The sequence below is a fragment of the Macaca fascicularis genome, chromosome 2 (genome assembly GCF_037993035.2).
Source record: "Macaca fascicularis isolate 582-1 chromosome 2, T2T-MFA8v1.1".
Taxonomy (NCBI): Eukaryota; Metazoa; Chordata; class Mammalia; order Primates; family Cercopithecidae; genus Macaca; species Macaca fascicularis.
The window spans coordinates 6,473,397-6,492,376 of NC_088376.1; the positions used below are offsets into that span (position 1 = coordinate 6,473,397).

Consider the following 18,980-nt stretch of genomic DNA (forward strand, 5'->3'; position numbering starts at 1 on the left):
TGGCTGACTCCTGGGGAACACTAACATTTATTGGAAAGGGAGGCTCCTGCAAAGGAGAATAAAATAGAGTAGCCAGTGATTTAGCAGAAAGACTAGGCTACTTTGATTGATGTTCCAGAAGCCAAGTGAAAACATCTTGTCAAAAAGGAGGAAATAATTAACTGTATCCAACACTGCTGGAGTGTCTAGCAAGTTGCTAAATGAGAACTGATCATTGCTTTTGTAACTCGTGGTCAGTAGTGACGTGACATGAGAGATTTGAGTGAAACGGAAAAAAGTCTGACTGGAAAGAATTAAATAATAACTGGAGGCAAAGAAAAGAAGAAGATAATACTGAATATGAAAGTTCTTTTGAGAACTTCTGCTATAAAAAGGAAGTAGAGAAATGAGGAGGGAGTTGGTGAGAAACATGACAGTTATATGGTAGGGTTATTTGTTTTTAAAGCTATTTCATATATTTATATACTGATGGGAACAATCTGGGATAAGCCGAAATTGGGATTACAGGAGAGAAGGACACCAAAGAACACTGAGTAAAAGGGCTGGGATTGAGTGCACCGTGGCGCTCTAGATTTAGATAAGAACAGGACAGTGCAAGCATTTTAACAAGCAGGAGTCAGAACATGTGAGGGTAGATGTGCATAGGTTGATAATTCTTTGCCATGGAAACGTTTCTCATCTGATTTTCCTTTCTAAGTGAAATATAAAGTCAGATAGTATATTGTCTTGGAAAATAAAGAAAGAGGAAGAATTAGAAGGAGAGAGGGAGAAAGAAAGAGAGAAAGAAAGAAGAAAGAAAGGAGAGAGAAAGAAAGGAGAAGAATGAGAAGAAAAAGAAGAGAGAGAAAGAAAGGAGAAAGAAGAAAAAAAGAAAAGAGAGAAAGAAAAGAGAAGAATGAGAAGAGAAAGAAGAAAGAAAAAGAAAGAAAGGAGGGAAGAAAGGAAGGAAAGAACGAACGAATGAACAGAAAGAAAAAGAAAGGAAAGAAAGAAAGAAAAGAAAGAAAGAAAGAAAAGAAAAGAAAGAAAATGAAAAGCAGGCAGGCCTATTTCCTGAGTCTGTGAGAGAAAGAAAGAAAAGAGAAGAATGAGAAGAGAAAGAAGAAAGAAAGAAAAAGAAAGAAAGGAGGGAAGAAAGGAAGGAAAGAAAGAACGAATGAAAAGAAAGAAACAAACAAACAAACAAAAGAAAGAAAGAGAAAGAAAGAAAGAAAAGAAAGAAAATGAAAAGCAGGCAGGCCTATTTCCTGAGTCTGTGGAGGGGCTGAGGTGGTATTGGAAGCTTGAGGTGCAAGGAGCAGGTGTGAAATAAGTCACTGAGAAGAATGAGAGAGCGGATTGACCAGAAAGATGTAGTAGAATTCCAGAAAGTATTGTGTACCACCACCATGAGGTTTGGGGTCAAGATTTTGCCTTAAGACCAGTCAACACAGTTTTATGTTTTTCAACATATTTAGACATACTCAACTGTTAGGCTATCAGCTTAGAGCAGGGGCACCAGGGTTAATCTCACATGGATTTTAAAGCTGACTGCCCTGTATTGCTATATTACTTTGGACAAGCTACCCTCTTTGTTTTTCAGTTTACTCAACTGCAAAACAGGCCACTAAAAGTATCTATTTTTAGGGTCATTTAAAAAACTGTTTGTTTGTATAATGTGCAGGCATATAGTAAGTGCTCAGTTAATGTTAGATATTATTATGAAGATGGCTACTGCTTAATAAGAGAGTACCCATAGGATGGTACTTGGCACCTGGTTTATTATAGCTGTGTGCTTTATAAATAACAGCAATGCCCAAGATTTTACTTTTTTCATACTTTTAACACAGTCATTGTTTCACTGTAATTTTTTCAGAAGAAATTTATAACTCAAATAGAAGGTATTGTTGAATGCTAAAAGTTGTAAATAGGGAAATCTGAGCCACCACGATGGCAAGGAAAGCCTGCATATTCTGATAACTGCATTCGCAACACAGGCACCAGCGAAAAGAATATAATAGAAAAATATCAAATAGAAAGCTTGCCCTGGAAAAAAATCCATACCTAATCCTACAAAGAGAAAATGGATTTTTTTTGACAATACTTCAAAGCTCAGTGATATATATTTCACATTTCTCCTTTTCTAAAAGTGTAATTATTCACTTTAAAATGAAGCAAGAACTAAATAAATAGAACAAATACCATATATCACCACAAAGTCAATATATTATGGTCTGGTTCTGAGCAAGTATTGCATGTTATTTGTATTCCCAGAACGGCAGGGCTTTCCGTGGCTACAAGGTCAGTGCGTGGTCGGACAGCTGTTAAAATCAAAACCTGCACTGTGCTGGGTCACCTGGTAACTACTGTCTCTCTCCCAAGTGCATTCTGCTGACATTCGAGGGTTAAACTGGCGATTGCTAGTAAACACTGTACTTTGAAGTAGCACATACTGTGAGCTGTGTTATTAGAAACCCTTGCTTGTCCTTGTGTCTAAAAATAAGGAGGAACACTCTCGCACCAAATCTCTACCTTATTTTCACTCAGAAAGCCGGGTTGAATCTCTCCGTTTCAATCTACGATAGCTCCAGAAAAGTCAAAAGCATGAATAGAAAGAAACATTAAGAAGAAGGAAGAAAATGGAAATGTAAATCAGAATAGAGGAAAAATAAGAAGAAAAGCAGTGAAATAAGACTGTGCTTTGATTTGAAGAAAGAGTACTGAAGAACCAAAAGGAAATGCTTTCTCTTCAAAACATTATCTCATTTTACCATTCGTCCAAAACTATTATGATGACACATGCGTTAGAGGAACAATGATATTTTATCTCAGAAATATCCTGGGGTCGGGGGAAGCAAATATTTATTTTCCTACTCTATGTACTTGACAAATGAATAGAAACAGGGCAAGCAGCTTGATCAAGGACAACCCGGAAAAGCCAGGTGAAAGCGAAATAACATTGTTTATCATGCAGGCCTTGCATCTTTAGGACACTGAACATTCTTGAAATTTGGGTACTGAAAGTGTGTTGGAAAAATAGTATCAAGTGCAATCAGAAAGAAACAAAGTTTAAAATCAGTCTTATGTTAAGTACTATCTATAATATCATACCTGCTGAAAATAAAATCTGTATCACAAGTGTAGCCCCAAGATCCTGAGTGAGACATGTTAACCAGTAACATCCCACATTGTCTAAATTAGAGGATTTGTTTCAAATTTCATATGGGAAGTGCCACTGAATCTGAGTTTTTGTGAAACACGATTGGGGAACTGGGAAGACAAGAACGATAGGAAGTTTCTATTTGTTTGTTTTGTTTTTGCGTTATTTCCAGTCTAGAAATAACTGCTTATCATAAGAACTAAAATATCAAATTTTGTTCTCATAGTTGAAGTAGGCTCCAATGCATAACACAGAGGAAGCAGGAAAAAAAATTTCAAGAAAAAAAAGAGATTTAAAAAAATTCTAGCACCTCCTAAAGCACAGTGGATCTATTCCTGGTGAAATAATATTGCTCGTTATAACAGAAAGAGGTGAAAAAAGTCCCTCTTGAAATACATTGCACTTTGAACTACCACAAATCAGGGGACTAGGAATCTTTCTGGTTAATAATAAGGGTCCGATTATTAGAAGAGAACCTTAATCTGGCATAGGATAAGAATAATTTGAGAACCACAGTTTAAGAGTTGTAGAATTTATGTAGCTATTGAAGATCAGAGCCTAGACAGTTCTCTGGACATACTTGTTAAAGGTTTCCACTCATTGCTTAATAGCATGTGATTAGAAATTAATAGCAGAACTCCAAATTCTAGTACTGATATTTATATAAGGTCATGAATACATTTTACTATAAAGTACATGTGATTCCCATTTTCTACGTGATATTAGTAATTCTTCATACTTGTTCATAGCCAAAAAGCCAGAAGCAATGATACTAGTAATTCTTCATTTATTTTTTGTTTGTTTAGGCTTCTTAAATAAAGCTCCCCCTAAAACAAAAGAACATGTTTTAGAATGCCCAAATGAACCCCACCTTTCAATTGCATTCGGAATTATGGTACTTGGAAGGGGTATATTAGATAGGCAGTGGGCCCTATACACGTAATGGGTCTTCAACTAGATTTATTCCTACCAAATTGTGATTGTGTTTGCAAAGCACCAGAACAACTCATCAAAGTTTCAAATGCTGCCAGCCATTCCTTACAGAGTTCATCCAGTGAGATTCAGTTTGAATGATTTTTCTTGACTATACTGACTAGTTGTATCCATATCATGTAAACGTAGACATTTTTCTACATAAAAGAATTAATAGATTTTTCTTTATACGCTCATGTCTGATGGACATTAACTCTTCATTTACTATTATATCACTTAATTAACTAAGTATATTAACTCTTCATTTACCATCATATTGAGGCTGATATATATGATGTTCATGGTTTAAATTTTCTGGCCTGGAATTCAGCAAGGTCTGACACCAACTAGCCTTATCCTTCTTATTCGTCATCACCTCCCTGTTTTACCCAGTCTGGTAGTGTTTATTTTTGTACTTACAGCACATCTGAATTAGGACTAGCTACATTGTATGTGCTCAGTGGCCACATATGGCTAAATGGATGCTATACTAGGCAGCACAGTCCTAGAATATTTTCATCAGATTCCTCTATCCTTTTCCTCACCCTGTACCTCCTCAATTATATCTCAACTCTCTCTTCTTTAATACAGTTCTAAAACTAAGGTTTTTGATTTTTGGGGAATTGCTGGTTCTTCCTATGCCAATAGAATACCTCTGGCTTTAATAGTCACTTCTTATACCTTATACTCAGGACAATTCAGGACAAGTTGTTTGTGTGTTTGCTTTTTATTTGTGGTAAAATATGATGATACAAAATTTACCATTTTAATCATTTTTAATTATATATTTCATTGCCGTTAAGTACATTCACATTGTTGTGCAAACATCACCATCATCCAACTCCAGAACTTTTTCATCTTCCCCAGCTGAAACTCTGTGCTCATTAAATGTGAAATCCCCATTCTCCCCCAGCCCCTGGCAAATACTGTTCTATTTTCTGCCTCTGTGAACTTGACTACTCTAGGTATCTCACAGAAGTGGAATCACGCAATATTTGGCCCCTGGTAACTGGCTTATTTCACCTAGCACAGTTTCTTCAAGGTTCATTCATGTTGTGGTATTTGTCAGAATTTTGTTTTTAAGGCTGAATAATATTTCATTATGTGTATAGGCCTCATTATATTTACCCATTCATTTGTCAATGGACATTTTGGTGCTTCCATCTTTTGGCTAGAGTGAATAATCCTTCTACGGACATGGATGTACAGATAGATGCTGGGGTCCCTGCTTTCATTTATTTTGAGTGGACACCTACAGGTGGAATTGATGGATCCTATGGTACATCCATATTTAATTTTTTGAGGAGTCACCATTTCATTTTCCACAGTGGCTGCACCAATTTACACTGAAGTAGAAATGCATAAGGGTTTCAATTTCTCCACAAACTCTTGTTACTTTCTTTTTTGATTTTTTTATAACAGCCGTACATTTTCTTTTATTACCATTTCCGAATGACTTTAGGAATATTTACTGAAGTTAAGGCCAACTTAAATCTTGATTAACATACAGACGTAAGAATTCAAACACTGATATGTCAGTCATTTTACATTGTTTGTTGAATAAATTATGGTATTCCTGATTTTATTCAAAACTCTTAACTAGGACCTTGAAACTCTACACATTCATCCTGGCCCTGCCACTACCCACTATCCGACTTTATGGAAGTGGCTTAATTTCTTTTATATTTAAAAAATGAGGGTGATAATTTCTCACCTACTATATTCACTGGTTTGTTATAATCGTAAAATTTAGTTAATCAATTTAAAATTGCTTGGAATACTCTGAAATGATAGATTTATTCAAGGACTTATCATTGAGGCTGCTATATACATCACAGTGATTTTCGTTTACATTTGCTCATGTAATCCACTTCAAAGAACACTTACGCCTTGTTTTCTTCCTCAATTTTGTTTCATTATTTACCATGTACATTCAGAATAGCAGTCATTAAGTGTAATGCAACTATGGATGGTAGTAAGTCAGTTATATTACTGAAGGGAGGTACTTTATTCTTTCTTGCCTTTCTAATTGGATTATGGTCTTTTAATTACATTGTAATTCAGAAATTTGATTGAGACTTATTCCCCTTTATTTGTCAGCTTCTTAAATCAGATGTATTACTGAATCCTAGGTCCTGTAAATAACAATGAAAATTAATGCTCAAGAAATTACATTTCATCTATTGCTTTGACCAAGGTTTTGCTCCCTGTACTTGTATTTGCATGCAATTTCTAGAATAACTTTAGTTTGCATTCTCTGAACATCTTTTTATTTTGGCTAACAGAAGTGTAGAAATTTAAATACCTATTTGATTTATTGAGGAGGAGGGCAGTTTTCATCAGTGAACTGGAAAACCTACCTTTTACTTGTCGTTTTCTAACTGGGACATGAACTAGGTTTTCAAAACCCTTAATTTTATTACTCCATTTAGTGCAAAGATTGGGAAATGAGAAATTGAGTTGTATGAGAAAAAGAGCAAATTGTACCTCCTGCGGTGGCACTGGTGAGTTTGGGTCTTTTTGAAACACTGTCTATTTTCAGATGTCAGTTTGCAATACCTCTCAATAGAAGGATGGCCAGCAGGGTTAAAGTACTGGAGAAGTTATCTGCAGCAGTCATTATAATAGTAACATTGTGTGCTGACACAAATGAAGCATTTTATGTGCAAGTGAGAAAGAAAAAAAAAAGATACAAGTGAATGTTTTGGGTAGAATCTGTGGCATAAGAAAACTAAAAAGGAAATTGCAACTCTAAGAAACTCAGCTTAAAAAATGATAAAAATGGCCGGGCGTGGTGGCTCAAGCCTGTAATCCCAGCACTTTGGGAGGCCGAGATGGGCGGATCACGAGGTCAGGAGATCGAGACCATCCTGGTTAACACGGTGAAACCCCGTCTCTACTAAAAATACAAAAAACTAGTCGGGCGAGGTGGCGGCATCTGTAGTCCCAGCTACTCGGGAGGCTGAGGCAGGAGAATGGTGTGAACCCGGGAGGCGGAGCTTGCAGTGAGCTGAGATCCGGCCACTGCACTCCAGCCTGGGTGACAGAGCGAGACTCCGTCTCAAAAAAAAAAAAAAGATAAAAATACACACTTTAATGAAAATTAAAAAATTTATTCTTCAAGTATCCCCAAATGAAGCTTAAGAATTTGCAGGTCAAAATATATTATTTTTTAGAAAGGAGATTTTTGTAAATTCTTTGAGATTCTGATTTAGCAATCTGTAGTGCGGCCTGCAGATGTTTGAGGTTTCAGAGCTGATTAGGTGACAGAGTTGGGAAGACCTATTTTATGGTATCATATGAATAGCGTTCCAGCTGAATCACTTCGTTGCTTCTTGATGTTCCCTGTGCATTGAGCAGTTATATGTAAATGGTTGTATTTTGCACAAATAAAAAACTATGCCTTAATTTTGGAGTTTTTAATTATTTTTATAATAGAAAGAGAGGTAAGAGCCATTGGACTTAGGGAACTTCAAGATTCTGGCAAGATTTTCCATAAGGATCTTCTATTTATTGAAACAAAACAAGAAAAAGAAAGACAAACTTGAATGACTTACTTGTATCATTTGAAAATTATATATCTACTCTCTGAGCTGGTTTCCTATGTATACTCTGTTACTTCAGCCAAAGGCATTTAGTCCTTTGGGGATGCTGGAAGAGCCATCAGTGCAGTAATTGAAATACTTTAAATTCTCATTAAAATATATGTGGCTAATTTGCGTAACAGCCTTAGCACACATATTTTATACATATATTTTCTGCTACTCATAGTGTAGTCTGGGTTTTATCAGCATCAACATTACCTGCGATCTTATTGAAAATGGAGACTCAAGCTCACTACAATCCTTCTGTTTCATAATCTGCGTTTTAACAATATTCCTAGGTGATTCGCATGTACAGTAACATTTAAGAAGTTCTATAATTGAATACGTTGGAAGAAATCTGTCTCCTCACCAGTCTCAGGAGACTCTCACTTGTACTCTAAATTCTGTTTTAGTCTAGTTTTGGATTTAGAATACTTTCAGCCAAAACAATTTATTTCTATATTCTCTGAAGATCAGTTATTCAAAATGCTCACAAAGAAATCAGCTCCTTACATTTCATAAACATTTTTTGGTACTTGCTCTATGCAAGGCATTTAATCTTCACAAACATGCTATTTTTCATTTATGAAAATGTGTCCAACTTAACAAGCCTAGTAGATGGCTGAGTCTGGGTGTGGATCCAGGTCGCGCGGTTCCCAAATCGGTAACCACTGAAAGTTCAAGGGAGGAGGCTCTTTGATGTTGGAAGTAACATTCAAATTATTAAACCTTTGTAATGATGATTCAATAGGTGGAGATACCTGTTTGTTCCTAAGCCGAGGATAAAAGTAACTCCTGATATTTTCATAAGACATATCATATACTCTTATCTAGTCACATTTGTCTATTTCACAACACTATAATAAAGCTGAATTAATGTGTTTTGTAGGTATAACTATAATTTGAAAGCATTGTTCTTCCTAAACAATTATCTAGGAATAGCCGTGATGGCTCACAGATGACTGAACTTTACAGCCAGACAAAACAATAGAGGAGAAAAGAACTGTTTATGTAGATGTGAACGGAAGTCTCATGCTTGCATAATCACATTCCCTATTGATGAATGACTAAAAAGTCACGGACTGTGTTTCTTACTTTGGGTAAATCTAGGGCAGTCGGGGAAATTGCTTCTTCTTTTTTACTTTTCTTTGTCCTCCCTTATTTTTTTACATAGGATGCCCTGGAAATGACAATACATATTTCGGTTTGATACGGCATCATATTTCCTATGGTAGGGTAAAGATTAGGAACACGTAAATAAATACTTTTTTACCGACCCAAATTAGACTACAGATTAAGGACCAAAAAGTGGAATATTTCCCATGTCTCCTCTGACTCTGGATGAAAATCCTGTTTTCTAGGTTAGGAAACTGTAAAGATTCAAGCCTTGTCTATGAGAGAACAGAAACAACTTAAATGTCTATAGTTCAAGAAAAGTTTAAAAGGTTATGACTAAAAGAACAGGAAGAAAATTATGTGTATCCACTGAATATGTTATCAAGTTAAAACTGTTTTTTATAATGGGAAGAAGAGCTTGTGATGAGAGTGAAGAATATTGTAAAACCAAATTTGAAAAGCTTATTGAAGCAAATGTATGTCCACTATCGTAAGTAATTTTTTGTTATTTTGCCTTTCAGTGTGTATGTACAGAGAACCATCACTACATGAAATTGGAGAAAAACAAGGGCGTTCAAGGAAAAGTTCTGGAACACCAACCATGAATGGAGGCAAAGTTGTGAATCAAGATTCAACATAGCTGAGAACTCTCCCCTGCTTCCCTCTCTCATCCCTTCCCCTTCTCTTCCCTCCCATTTACCCATTTCCTTCCAGTAAATCCACCCAAGGAGAGGAAAATAAAATGACAACGCAAGACCTAGTGGCTAAGATTCTGCACTCAAAATCTTCCTTTGTGTAGGACAAGAAAATTGAACCAAAGCTTGCTTGTTGCAACGTGGTAGAAAATTCACATGCACAAAGTTTAACACACTTAAAAGCAAAGGAAAAAATAAAATCAGAACTCCACAAACATTAAATTAAACTGTATTGTTATGCGTAGGAGGCTAATTGTAATGAAGACATTAATAAAGATGAAATAAAGTTATTACTTTAAAGGAAAGGGTTTTGGAGAACTGAACTCACAAACTGATGTTATATACTAAATAGCTTAAACTCATGATAATGCTGCGATGTGTGGTTTTGCTTGATTTTGTATTTTATTTGGGCATCTGGAATTGACATACCATTACATTCTGTTTGCAGGATTTTTTTGTAACCATGGAATTGAACATTTCCAAATTATAAACTATTCTAATACCTATAACATAAATAGCCAGGAACCATTTATCATCAAGAAAAGAGTAAGAAATTATTTTTGAGATGTAATTTAAGATTGTCTTATGTAAAAGGAAAGTCTTGTATTGAATCGAATAGCCTTAATGAATTTAATTATTTCGTAAAAATAATTTCAAATTATCCTAGAGTATAATATTTTTATCAAAGATATTATTTCAGAAGTTTTTTGTTTTTTGGGGTTTTTTTCAGTAATTTAGGAAAAAAAGTTACTGTTCTAATGCTGAAGTGACTTTTGGGAATTCTTTGCCAGTGCCATGTCTAGGTGGTAAGATATAAGTTACTTGCTGTTGGCATTTGGTCTGACTTTTTTGCTTTGTGGACACCTTTGAGTATAAGTGCATGTTTTAGAAAGCTTTGTATCCTGTCTTGCAACAGGAAAGAAAGAAGAGGGGTTTTACATAAGGAAATAAGTCCTAGGAAATTAGTCAATGCAAATTGCTTTTGCCTTTGTACCTTACCACAGTCTTATATTGTTTTTTAAACTCTGCCATGAAATTTGGAGACATGACTGTGAAATTCCTAACTTACTATCTTATGAAGCCAGTAGCTAATTTGTTGCTATACACACACATACACACGCACACGCACACATATATCCTCATTTACAAGTCCAGTTTGCAATTCGTTTGTTTCCTAGAACACAGAAAGGTACCAGTAATACACTAAATTTTCAAGGGGTGTAGAGAAATAATATGGAATTAGCAGCTATGACTCCAACAGACAGGATTGTGTGAGCAGCTTAAAGTAGCATAAAAGAACTCAGTGTAAGAGAAGGCACATACATAGTTAAGAATACTAAAGTATTTTTAAAAATCAAGGAAGCAATAAATGTTCTATAATTTGCATTGGAATAAATAGATCTATTTAGTCCTACAAATCAGGAGTGGTGTAGAGACATCCAAATTTAAAGAAAAAAACCACACAAAACAGAATGTTAAAAAATGTATGCAGATTTATGGATATTACCAATGAGAAGACATAGCATGTAACTTCTCCTATATCTCTACTGTCCGGCATGTATTGTTCCAAATACGACTCCCTACATATATACACTTTGCAGAAGCTCTAGGCCCTCACCTCAAACCTTGCCATTGGTTGCCGTATTTCAAGGTCAACATAGTTTCCCTCACTTTACACAATCATTATTCTTCAATAGTGGATCATATCCTTCACCAAGTATCCTATTTATGTTATCTAGAGGTTAGCAGAAAATGAAATGAAGGAATTTACCTAAGCAGTTGGGAAGAACAAATGTTATGCATCTAGGCAAAGATTTTGAAGATACATTTGTAAGGGATATTTGTTTAACCAAAATATTTGGAAAGTAACAAAGAAAGACATTTAAATTTTCTAAAAATAGACTTGCTCTTCGAGGAAAAGAATACCCTTGGGGGAAAAAATATAACTCTAGCTGTATTTCTTCTTGTCACTCTTGATTCAACTTGATTATAAATACACCTGTCACTACCAGAACCAAAAAAAAAAGAAAAAAGAAAAAATCCCAAGCACAAAGTTTATTTTATTTGAAAAAAATTAAAAAGAAACCTCAACACTATGGGACACTGGCTCTCTTAGCATGAAATGACTTGAGCTTTTGTGGTGATACACACAGATACACATTCATCAGTGAAACCATTGATGGTTTCACAAATAATACAATTGATGAAATTCATAAAAAATCAATCACAATGGTGATTTCATGACAAAATATATTTAAGTTGGTTATGAAAAAAATAGAGATATGAATCACTAACAAAATTCCTCCCTCTATTTTCAGTGGCTATTCATCATTTATCATCTAGACTCACATTTATCTCCTTCCTGATAGCAGTTAAGAAAGAATTCTAACCACCCAATTTGTATATTGTTTTTTTCTGTATTATGTTAAGCAAATGTTCACTGCAGTAAAATGTTTTGGAAATTAGCTTTGTCTTATTTCCAGTTTAGTTCAGAGAATTAATTGGAAACCTTGTTTCTTTTATACATAAACCTGACAAAAAAATGTAGCTTAGAGCAAAGGGTGAATGTTAGCTTAACTGCTGCTTATGTCTTAAGTACATAAAACCTTTAATAGAATAAGCCAGTAGTCACTGAGTTTTTAAAAATATTACCATGTATAAACATATAATATCCAACTTCATCCAAAAATATGATTGAGTTTAAGTACTTTGTTTTTCAGGCATATTTCAAGTATAATACTTCTTTGATTTTCATTGTTCTGATTTCTGGGTCTTCATTCATCACCTATTCCTTTTTAAGTAAAATAAGTTTTATTTTTTGAGTTGCATTGGGATTTTTCCCAGGAAAAATATGACTTTTAGTAATGCTTTGCAATTGGCTGTGCAGATATAAATTAAGATATGTTTATCCTGAGTTCTTATTGGAATACGTTTCAAAATCAACGAGCTTAAGAATGAAAACAAAACTTTTGAGCGTCTCACAAAATAGCTTTCTGGTCAATATACCTTACTTGATTTGTAAGCTCGGAGAATAAAGTATAGAAACAAATGGAGCTGAAGTTCCATTTGCTAATTCAGAGACTTTTGTGCTTCTGCAAATTGGAGGGCAGCAAGCCATCCTATTCTCATAATAATAGTTTTGGCTTTGAAATTTACATACAAATTTAATAGCATATTTTTAGCCATTATGGATTGGTGCAATAAAGAGAGATCAATGTAATGCAATGTGATGCTTTATGGGCCTCATTCTAATTCAGAAAGCTGGTTTAAAAGAACTAAGACTCTTCTGTTTAATAAAATAACAACAATCTAATATCTAGATTGGTGGTCCTGCAGTGTCACCAGTGGGAGATGAGAGTATTAAGACAAGAGCAAGGACAAGGAAAGACTTAAAGGTTGCATACTGAAAAGTTTGGAATTCCTAATTTGGGAGCATTGATTTCTTGGTGAAGAAGTAAGTATGACTACATTGCCAGTAATTTTTTTAAAACATAGACCCAGAAATAGCAAATCTATTTCACCCTCATACCTTAGTCTACAAGGCCTTGCTCTTGAGAAGGTTTTCCATGATATTGCTTAATTTCATCTGCACAAGATGAGACGCAAACATAAAAATTCCCTGCTCATTTTAATACCATGAAAGGCTGAGGTTATTTCTCTGTCATAAAATTGTAAATAGCATTTTTTAAGTCAAAATTACATTTAAAACAGTGGATTGTTCTACAAATATATATGTGTATATATACATATGCTTCTGAAATAAGGATATATTATATAGAGTTTTTATTTGATTTGTGGTCTCTAGTCATACATAGTCAAAAATAAAGAGATTTGAATGCAAAACTTTATACATTAATGTATATTTCTAATGATAGTACAAATTGCCACTTTATAATAAAAAAGAAACAGGTGGGAATAATAATCAAAGCACACGTTCCTTCGGTACTTTAGTGATTTTTAATCCCCCTTGTGATGCGCAGGAAATTATTTTTTAGTTACAAAAAGTTATCTTAAAAAGCTATACTTCCCAATACAGATTTCATGATAAGTCCTATCAAATTGAGAATCTGTGGTGAAAGCTTAGGAAAAGGATGCTAGATGCTGATCTTTATTTTTCAGGATTTTTCCTGGAGCCCAAGTTAAAAATTCAATATTTAAATCTAAGTTAAGTGAAAATTAATAATGTTCGGAAATGATATATTGAGCTTTAGTAACAGATGGAAGCAAAAATAAGAATATTTAACGTTATGATAATAGCCTTAAAATAATGTAATAAAAATTGCATCATTAAATGTTCTATTAGTTGGAAAGAATGAGCTGATGTTTCTTTGTCTTTGCTCCAAGTACAATTTGAAGACAATGCCATTCATTTTACTCAAAATTGTTCAAAAAGTCCAGAACATACTCCCATGGCTAGAATTGGTATTAGCTCCAATACAAGGTTAAATGTTACAATCTTAAAAAATTATTGACACTGAAATGTTTAGTAAACATGTTGTATGAGAAACTAAACAAATTAATGTTTCATTTTTCCATTAAAGCACAGATTATTCAAATCATTGTTTTCTGAGCTCAGATTTGTAAAATGTTTATACATCACTACCCTCCTGGAATTAAAAACAATTAAATCCTGAGATGCTCATGCACATAGACAAAATATTGGCACTTTTTTTTTAAACATTAAACTTCTTTGAGAAGTCTACCAATTTTTTTTAGTGTGTTTATCCTATATTGCTGAAAAAGTGCTGTTTCTTCTTAAGAAAAAGATCACAAATTGATTTACTGATGGGAAAGATGTCCAATTTTGTTGAAAAGTCGAAAGAAAAGTAAATGTTTCTTTGGAATTATTTAGCTACTTGTCTCAACCTGACATCTTGCTTTCAAGGATTAAGAACTAAAGTACGTTCATTTATTCTTTTGTTCATAACATACCAACTAGAGGCTCAGTTGAGTTTAGGCATCATAAACTAAACTGCAATCTCAAAAACAACAACAATAACAAAGGCAGACACATAAATAAACAAATAATGCAATACCTGAAAGTATGTGCTATGATAGATGCCAAAAAGATTTTCTATGCCACTGAGGAGCCAACAAAGGCATCATCAGGGATTGAAAAAGAACAGATATTTGCTGAGTGATAACAGGGAGACGACAAAGCCCTCTCAAGAAGAGAAAATCATTTGAAGGAAAGATATAGATACTTGCAAAGCAGGGCTTAGTTGAGAAGAATGTTCAGAAAAGGAGGTGGAAGAAAAACTGAGTTGAGATCAATAAAAATGAAAAGTTACTCAAAGGTTTTCAGTACAGCCTTTGTATTTGAACATCTGTATCTGCTAGGATGCTTCTGGTTGCTCAGAAAGAATCCCCAAACCAAACTGGCACTTCATCTCGAATATCTAGGTACACAGCATCACCATCAAGGCTTAATTTGTCTGTAGTTCTCTCAGCTCTGTCCACCTCCATGTATAACTTCCCTCTTGGAGGCAGAAGTTCCTTTAGAAGTTTCAGAACCTGCATGTGTATATAATCTATTCTCTATTCGAATCCCCCAGACAACATCTTACATTTCATTAGCCTGATTTAGATCATGTGTCCACACTTTAGTGACTGACCATGGCCAGAAATTTGAGATATGTTGACTAGTTTAAGTCAACCAAGACGTGGAGGTTGGATTGTCCCCAAAGATCCAAGTCTGCATGGTTGAGGGGTAAATATTTGAATGAAATTCAGAGCCCTTTTATTAAGAGGAAATGGAAATGAAGAGCAAAAAGTGGCAAATCTCTACTACTAATGAATAGATGTATTTTCTATCACAAGTCATTGGATATTCTAAAAATCAGCAGAGAAATGCAAATATTGGTTAATTAAAGCTACTGCCATAAACCATAAGAACAAACAAAAGCATTGACAATTCAATTTCCTAAGCATTATTAAGTGACTGCTATGAAGAAGGCACTGTGCAGGTCACTGATGAAGAGAAAAACAGCTGCAATTTTAAAGAAAAGTGGTACATTTGACAATAACTCAGTATATCTGATATGTTCAGTGCTTTTAGATGACTCTCATGGAGGGGGTTAGAAAATGCAGTTTGCTTATTCTAGATCAGAAGTTCATATCATATCTACTTTTATTCATACCCATAGAAGCACTGCTAGGATTAGGCCATTAGAAAATGCTGCACTTCAAAATCACCTGCAACAACCGTGCTTGTCTTTCTTGAATCTCCTCTACAGAACATAGCACATGTTTTGAACACTTTGGATGGCACGAAGTGTATTAACAATCCAAACCACCGTATTCCATTTGTGGAAAGTATTGGTTTTATATTTATATTGGCATCAAAACCTTGGGTTACCATCTTTCAAAAAAAAGTCTTGATTTTCCACTGACTTTCAGGTTTGTTTTTTCGAGAGGATCGAATACATTTTATTTAAAAGTAATGTGCATCTTCTGAGCTCATATTTTCACAATTGTTTTTCTTACGAGTATAAAATAATATTGCTGTTGTCATATTATTTTTCTAATTCTTTTTGACAACCTTATCTGAAAGACAGCATATCTTAATTTCTGTGCTATGTCTCTTATATATGATACCTACTTGTATATTAACCCTGCCTACCCGTTGCAACTTGCTGTCTTGAAAAATATGTTCCTGATCCAGAGAGGCACACAAAGACATACACAAGAAGAACATTGCAGGAGGAGGTATTTAATATGTGAATTGCATATCAGTCATGCTGTGACTTGTCTGTAATGTCATTTTCCTTGCCTGTTTCATCTTTTTGTTTCTTATATGCATTTTCAGTTGTACCACTGCTTCATTGACTGACTTAACTCTCTGAATTTGTTTATGATATTCTCCCTAGTGTTTTGAGTAATTATTTTCTATGCTGACAGCTTCACCTCATAAACATACCCTCATAATAGACCTAATTGGTACTTTACCTTTACAACCAAGAAAATAGTGGCTGAATTAAATTGGAAGGTTGTGGGTTTGTTTGCTTTTTTTTTTCTGTAATGATAAACCTGAATACAGGCATTCCATATGTTATTTGTACCATTAGAAGACATCAGGAACAAAGTCTCTGCAATTCAATGTACTTTTTCTTCAAAGTACCATTTATTCACAGTCCAAAATGGCTGCTCTAGTTGTAGGTGTCACGTTCAAATTTAGGACACAGGGAAAAGGAAAACAGGGAGGTAGAAAGATGTGGTACATGTACCATGGAAGCATCTTTTCTAGAAACCCCCAGCATAAGTCTCACGGGCCAGAACTGGAGGTTCATGGGTAATGAAGAAAAAGGAATTGAAATTGGGTGAGGAATTAGACACCTCTATCACAAAATGTGGACTGCCCTTGAGGTTTGTACTGGGCATATTCACAGCCTCTTCCATTGTCTAGTACATCCTCTTGCTGACAGTACTAAAACCAACAGGTTATATGGTCTAGGTTAATGATGTTGTTGTGCTCCAGGATACTTGTTTCTCCGGCAAGCTGAGCCGCTGTCATTTCTGATCTCCTGTACAACAAGGAAAGTAACTAACCTACATGCTGTTTGGGTGTTCCCTATAAGAAATCAATGAGAGGCACAAAGGATGTATGAGGAGATGAGTTCTTTCTCTCAACACTATCGATTAGAATAGCAATATTCTCTAAATCGTGTACCAAGAAATCTTGGTCAGATCACCCTAGAATGATAGAGCATAGATGCTATTACTTTACCATATCTAGTTCACTAGGAGAATGATCATCACAGCACCCCACTTTGGGGTTCTCACTGAATTATGAAACTTGCCCACACTACTAGCAGATGACCTGTGCTGGGACATCTCAGCCCAAATGTGAACTAATCATGGAATTATGGACAAGAGTGACATGAATCTGCTTTACTAACTCACTCTCCATCTTAAATGCTAGAGTTATTTTTGACCTATCTCAAAACAAGTGACTGTGACCTGTTAGAATATGGCCAGCATAATTGTCCATAGACTTGCAGATGGCCACCCACTTCTCGGATACAGAGTATATAGTTATCTGGAACTTGGTTTTGGAAGCAGGAATTGGAGGGATTAACTCTCTCTACTTCCTCACTGTTTCCCCCATCCAAAACCCAGTACATCATTGCCTCTATAGTTAGGGCCTAGGCTCTGGTCAAGTGTATGTATCCTTCTTCCAGATGGAGAAGTCTAAGAGGCATATCATCAAGAATGCATAAGATGATTTCATTTTCTTGATTTCGTTTCTTCAAGGAAACAAAAGTAATTGATTATTTCAGTATCTATGTAGTTATCATACATTGTTACTATTTAGATTTCATTACTATTCTTGCTTAGGATATAGTCATTGGTTTGTAACCTCAACTGCATATTAGAATTACCTGATAACTTCTAAAAAATATACTGAGGCTTAGGCCCCACCCCTAGAAATCCTGATGAAATCGGTTTGGAGTAAAGACAGGTGATTCTTTCCTGCAGATTTGAGAATCACTCCACTGAATGAACCCTTAATAAACCATAGTTAACATTTATTAAGTGCCTAGTCAAGGCTGGTTGGAGTTGACTTTCCAGAGAAATTTTAAGTTGTAAATGTGCGTAAGAGTTATGAGGAGAAGACTCTCTTATGACAAGGTTTAGGCAATTTGAATAGCAGGTGATACTAGATGCCAAGCTTCTGCAATGTTCCTGCCATATTTCAGCATCATGCCTAATCTCCTAGAGGTATCGCAGTGATATATTTAAAGATTTCTTGATATGGAGCTTGGCCTTATATTAAGCTGTTGCCTGAATATTCAGAGTTGATTCAAGGACAACTTCTTCTGTGTGAATCCAGAGAAATACTTGTTTAAGCAATCGCATTATGTGAGTGCTTACTTCATGAACAAAATATTTGGATCTGAATTAGGTTAATAAATGTGGTTGCTGTCTTGACATAGAGCCCCCAAATTATTAAGAGCATGTATTTAAAATCTGGAGCTTTACAAAAAAAAAAAAGTGATATTTTTTGCTTCTGCTGTAATGGTTCACAATGCTACTTTATTTAGTAGTGTGAACATGTTAAGATAGACTTCTCTGTTACTTGGAAAGGAGTTCACTTTCCCCTGACAATACAGTCCTGGCAATGAACGTCTCTTAGCTCATGAGTAATCAGATTTATTCTCTTGCATCAGAGCACCCATTCTCAGGACAAAATTAAGTTACAATAGCTTTTTTCAAACTTTTACTCAGAGCACACTGTCTCCTGCAACCAAAACTGTGACACTTGTATTTTATTTTTTTTCTTTGCCCAGCCCCACACTCTAAAAACCAAGAGGTAACATATGACTCTACCTAAATTACATGTACAGTGACCGAACCCATCATAAGGAAGAAAACAGAAATCTGTGTCTCCTCCAGAAAGCTAGAAAGCTGTGTAATTCAATAGTGTGTGTTTCTGTATTTTACTACTTAAGTCCATGTACCCTGTATTTCTCT

General features: G+C 35.0%; 1 protein-coding gene across 4 annotated transcripts in view; it reads left to right on the forward strand.

The window, feature by feature from the left end:
- The window catches only part of FGF12 (fibroblast growth factor 12), a 588,596-nt gene extending 574,534 nt beyond the window's left edge, over nt 1-14,062 (forward strand). For all 4 annotated transcript variants that reach the window (XM_005545394.4, XM_045385234.2, XM_005545393.4 and 1 more), the window contains one exon: nt 9,333-14,062. In XM_005545394.4, coding sequence (XP_005545451.1) covers nt 9,333-9,451 — 119 coding nt within the window. In that variant the 3' untranslated portion in view covers nt 9,452-14,062. The remainder of the gene's footprint in view (nt 1-9,332) is intronic.
- The last annotated feature ends 4,918 nt before the right edge of the window (nt 14,063-18,980 follow it).